This window comes from Prinia subflava, chromosome 8 (assembly GCF_021018805.1).
Source record: "Prinia subflava isolate CZ2003 ecotype Zambia chromosome 8, Cam_Psub_1.2, whole genome shotgun sequence".
Lineage (NCBI taxonomy): Eukaryota > Metazoa > Chordata > Aves > Passeriformes > Cisticolidae > Prinia > Prinia subflava.
This window is the reverse complement of record NC_086254.1, coordinates 35,110,236-35,115,160: the sequence shown is the minus strand read 5'-3', so window position 1 is coordinate 35,115,160 and position 4,925 is coordinate 35,110,236. Positions and strand designations below refer to the sequence as shown.

Genomic DNA, 4,925 nt, shown 5'->3' with positions numbered 1-4,925 from the left:
CTTGTTTTGTGCAGTGAGATGTTTGAGGGTTTGCCATGAGTTGGTTTATCTTTGTGTGATCTTTAAGCTACTGCAAATATTTGTTGTACCCACGTGGGGTGTCCTCAAGGCAAAAGCCAGTGCTGTGGCTGCTCTGCATCTTGTGCTGGGGCTGGGAAAAGCTGCTCCTCAGGAATATTTGAAGGGCTGAATCTTCCAGGATAGTCACTCTGCTCACATAGAATTATCTCCATGTGCCATGGAAGCACTTTTTTTGCCACTGTCCTATTCAGGCAGCATTGCAGTGCAGACCACCTCTGTTTCTGGATGTAAGAAGATAAAAGGTTTGGAATGATGTCACAAAGTGCTTGAAATTCTCAGATTCGTGCCAAAACCTCAGTGAGCGGTTGGAACAGATGGTGTGGAGTGTGAGCTGTTGGAGGAGGAAACAAAAGAGATGGGTAAACAAGATGTTGCTCAGTGTGCAGCTTTTTTCATGGTTTTGTTTTGCATTGACCTCTGAAAAGCACCAATTTGGACTGAACTTGGATCCCACAGGGGCACCATAAATGAGACTGTAATCATTAATGGTGATTATCCTTTAAGATAACACACAGCAGTTGAGTGCACATCTAAAGGTAGGTGATGTGTGCACCTTGTGCTTGTGGCAGAGTAACAATGGTGGAAAATGTCACTATGCTAAAACAAATGCAGTAGGAAAATTAAGAACTGCTGGTATCCTCATACCTTAGTTTCCACTACTTGGGCTTTGGCTGCTCAACCCATTTCACAGCTGAAAGCTGCTATGCTGAAGTGCAAAGCTGTAATTCTGCTCTTGGATCATGGGTTCCTAAAATTCAGTTACGAAGGGCCGCCTGGAGGTCTCTGGTTCATCCCTGTCCTCATACCAGGGCCATGGCTCAGATGAACTTGCCAGGAGAGTTTCAGTTGCCTTGGACAGATCATATCATCTCCTTAGGCTTCTCTCCCAGAATGTGAGCACCCTCTGGTGAACGTGTTTGTCTGTACATTTAACTGGAATTTCCTGTGTTACAGCCTGTGCTGGCTGCTTCACTTTCTCGCTCTGGGAAGGGGCTAGTTCCATCTTCACTGCATTCATGATCCCAGAGACAAATCAGGGAAGTGTCCAGACCAACTCTAACAAGATCTCGTCTGCTTTGCAAGGCCCTGGGCCAAGGCATTAAAGTACCACTGTGAGAACAAGAACTGCCCAGTGGCTTCCTAGCACAGCATATTCATTACCAAACTAATGAAAATCTGATTTGCTACTGAAAATCCACTATTGTGAACAAGTTAGCAATGTGGTAGTATGATGGTTTGATTTGATAAAATGCAGAATTTATATTTGGAATATATTTATTAGGTCTTTATTTATTTTCTGCTGTTGAAGAGGGTGAGATCGAACACAGGCCCTAATAAAACCACTGGCAGAATTTCTGTGCCTCTCTTCCAGTGCAGTTGTGGTTTGGTGGCTACAGCATGGCTGTGGTCAGTACTTGTCAGCAGAGCAGTTTGGGAACTGGAACTGCAACAGGAGCACGTTGAATATTTTTGTTTAGCCTTTTTTTTTTGTTCATTTCACATTCTTAAGGTACCGCTGTTCAGCCTCAGGGGTCATAGTTCTCACTGTGGTATGAGCTGTTTGAACTCTTTCTCAAGGGCGGTTTGAAATAATCTTTACAGTAAAATACACAGATTTCTCTTCCATTTCAGAAGCATTCCAGGATGAATGGAAGACTCAGAAACCTGACCTTTGGTGTAGCAGCTGATTTGCTTTAAAAAATACACGTTGTGACTCCCTGCTGGTTTCTTAAGATGTACAATCCACATTACAGCAAAAGTGTGCCCAGGTGGGCAGGGAGGCCAAGGGCACCTGGGCTGTCCCAGGACTGGTGTGACCAGCAGGACCAGGGCAGCCACTGCCCCCCATGCTGGGAACTGCTGAGTCCCCACCTCAAATCCTGGGGTCAGTTTTGGGGCCCCTCACAAGAAAGGCATTGAGGGGCTGGAGTGTGTCCAGGGCAGGGAACAGAGCTGGGGAAGGAGCCCCAGGAGGGGCTGAGGGAGCTGGGGAAGGGGTTCAGCCTGGAGAAAAGGAGCTCAGGGGGGACCTTGTGGCTCTGCACAGCTCCTGACAGGAGGGGACAGCCAGGGGGGTTGGGGCTCTGCTCCCAAGGAACAGGGATGGAACAAGGGAAATGGCCTTGAGCTGTTCCAGGAGAGGGTCAGGTTGGATACTGGAGAAAACTTCATGGAAAGGGTGGCCAGGCATTGGCACAAGTACCCAGAGCAGTGGGGGAGTCTCCATCCCTGGAGGCATCCAAAAGCTGTGTGGGTGTGGCACTTGGGGACTTGGCAAACTTGGGGCTAGTGGCAAACTTAGAGGTTCTGGGGGAATGGTTGGACTCCATGGTCTTAAAGGTCTTTACTAACCTCAATGACACTGAAATCACTCAGCCTTATTGCTTGCTTGCTTGCTTTTCATCAGCAAGAGCACATCTGATGTCACCATTTTGCTAAATCATTCACAACTAATTTTTTGCTCTTTTCACTTTGGTTTCGATCCACATGCCATTAATTCAGAGTTCACTCTAGCCTGAGGTTGAGCATCTAGATTGCCTAAATACAGACTGCCAGACCCATTGTGGCTGCTTTACAATGGTTTTAGCAGGAGCTAATGAAGAACAGCACTGAAGAGAGACTGGCATCTGTAGGTGCCCAGGGTGGTGAGTGTCCCTTCCCCAGCACCAAAACCCCTCAAATGGGCTCCTCTGGCATCCCACATCTGGCTGATGAGTCAGAGGACAGTGACAGGCTGCAGCTTTTCTCACTTCTGGGCCTCTGCACAGCAGATGTCCCAGCACCGGGGTGAGATGTGAGCCACAGGCTCCCTGGATACAGCCTGGGATCCTGGAAGGGGGGAGCTGGGTCACTGCAAGCACAGTGTGCACAAGGAGGGGGGAGCAAAGATGAGATTCAGTCTCAGATTGGTGAAGCTCAGCAGCTCTGGTGTCCAGATGAGCAGGGGATGGATGCACAGAAGTGCCTTTCTCTGTGGAAGGTGAGATGCTGTCCCAGAGCAGCCCTCAGGCCTCTGTCCCAACCAGGCTGAGCACATGGACAGACCCAAAGCAGCCCTACCTTCACTTCAGCAGCCTCTTCCTCCAGCCGTGTTTGCAGGATCATTTTGAGAGACAAAAATTCAAGGAGTGAGATTTCCATATGTGCTCAAAGGAGGTGCAGTTTGGGAAAGTGTGGGCACTGGGTGAGGAATGAGGAGAGCTGGTGTGTGCTCTCTTTCATACAACAACTGGCTCAGCTTTGCAGCTTCCTCCCACCCCTGATCTCCCCAATACCAGCAACCACTGGCTGAGAACTGGGAAATAGTAAGTCCACTCTAATTAATAGCTGTTGGTTAAATTTTAGCTTTTCCTGCCTATTAAATTAGCAGAGCTTTTCCTACTGTTTCTTGGTACTTGATCAGGAAAAAAAACCTCAGTAGTAAAGTAGTGTTAAGCCAGACTTGTTTCCATGCTGGGGAAAGTTTTTATTTCATGTATCTGATTTCAGGTTGTTATTTAGCACCTTCAAGTGGTTTTCACTGTCCCATTGCCTTCAGTGAGGTTGGGTTGTTCTGGGTGTCTCCAAGCACTGTCATCCTGGGAAATCTGTCCCTGCAAATTGATGGAACCTGGTGATCAAATGACATTAATGATGAAAGATTGTACTCCTGGTTTCAGACAGCTCTGATTTGGCCAAAAGTTATCAAGTATTTCTCAAATGTCTGTCAGACTAACATTCTGTTTCCTTATTAATGCTTCCTTATTGTTACCAGTAAAAATACTCTTCTCTTGTAAATAAGGCACCTTCTGCTCCTGTTTTCCCTCCACTATTGAGTCAGAAGTGATAAGAGAGCACGGGCTGTACATTTTTCTCCATTTATCTCAACCAGAAATGCCAGGCTCTGAGATTTTTAAATTTGCAATATAGTCTTCCTAGGCTGTGCTCTTTAATTTTTGGCAAGGCTGGAGTTCTGTGAAATGGAGATTGATGGAGGTACACAGGTTGCCTTGGGAAATACAGATCAGTGCAGAGGAGAGCAAGCAAGAGTGGATGCTGCACTGATGACTGAGATTCATGACTGAGCTTGTTTTCATTGTAGTGGTTCTTCCTGCAGATGATATGAAGCTTCTCAGAAGCTACTTGTGGTTTTTTCTAGCCCGTGGGGCTTTTTGCTAAGACAAATCAAATGTAGTAAATGTAGCCTGGGAAGCCTCAGCAGGGTCTGCAGTAGCATTTTTTGCCACTGGACAGCTGTGCACCACTGTAACAATTACAAGTCTTTTTCTTCTCTTTTAAAATCCCCTTCATGCCTGTGGTTTGCACACCAGCTTTGGAAAAGCAAAAACAAACAATAGCCTGACAGAATAATAATAATAAACTCCCAATCCTGTGAAAAATACTTCCAGAAGTGAGTGGGATAAAAAAATGGGTTTAAGGTTCTGCAGCATCCTTTTTATGGGCTGGGGACACCCCAACTTCTTGTCTAATTCCCTGAAACTGCACAACAGAAAGATTAAATTCTTTTGGATACTTAGAAAGTTTGTAGCAATGTTTTCACTTCTTGTTCCATCTGCAGAGTCCAGAGACACTTTTCAGCAAACCTGGTACTTTTCTGTAGCACCCTGGTTTTCATTTCATTAACTGGAAAATCATTTCTGTAGGGGAATATTTAATGGGCCACAGTCATAGGTGTGTTCTCATTTTCCCTGATGGAGCAGCAGCATTTTGGAAGTAAACTGAACAGATTGCAGAGGTTCAGGCACCTTGAATGCTCAGTAATTGGGCATGAGGTTCTGGGTTAAGCCAGAGTTTACTGTCAGCAGCATTATTAACTTGTTTCCTCTAAGAACAAAAATTTGGTG

At 46.0% G+C, this 4,925-nt stretch overlaps 1 protein-coding gene across 1 annotated transcript in view; it reads right to left on the bottom strand.

Moving 5' to 3' along the window:
• Positions 1-3,468: 3,468 nt before the first annotated feature.
• The window catches only part of ASIP (agouti signaling protein), a 39,822-nt gene continuing 38,365 nt past the window's right edge, over positions 3,469-4,925 (bottom strand). The window contains exon 4 of the mRNA XM_063404693.1: positions 3,469-3,674. Coding sequence (XP_063260763.1) covers positions 3,588-3,674 — 87 coding nt within the window. The 3' untranslated portion in view covers positions 3,469-3,587. The remainder of the gene's footprint in view (positions 3,675-4,925) is intronic.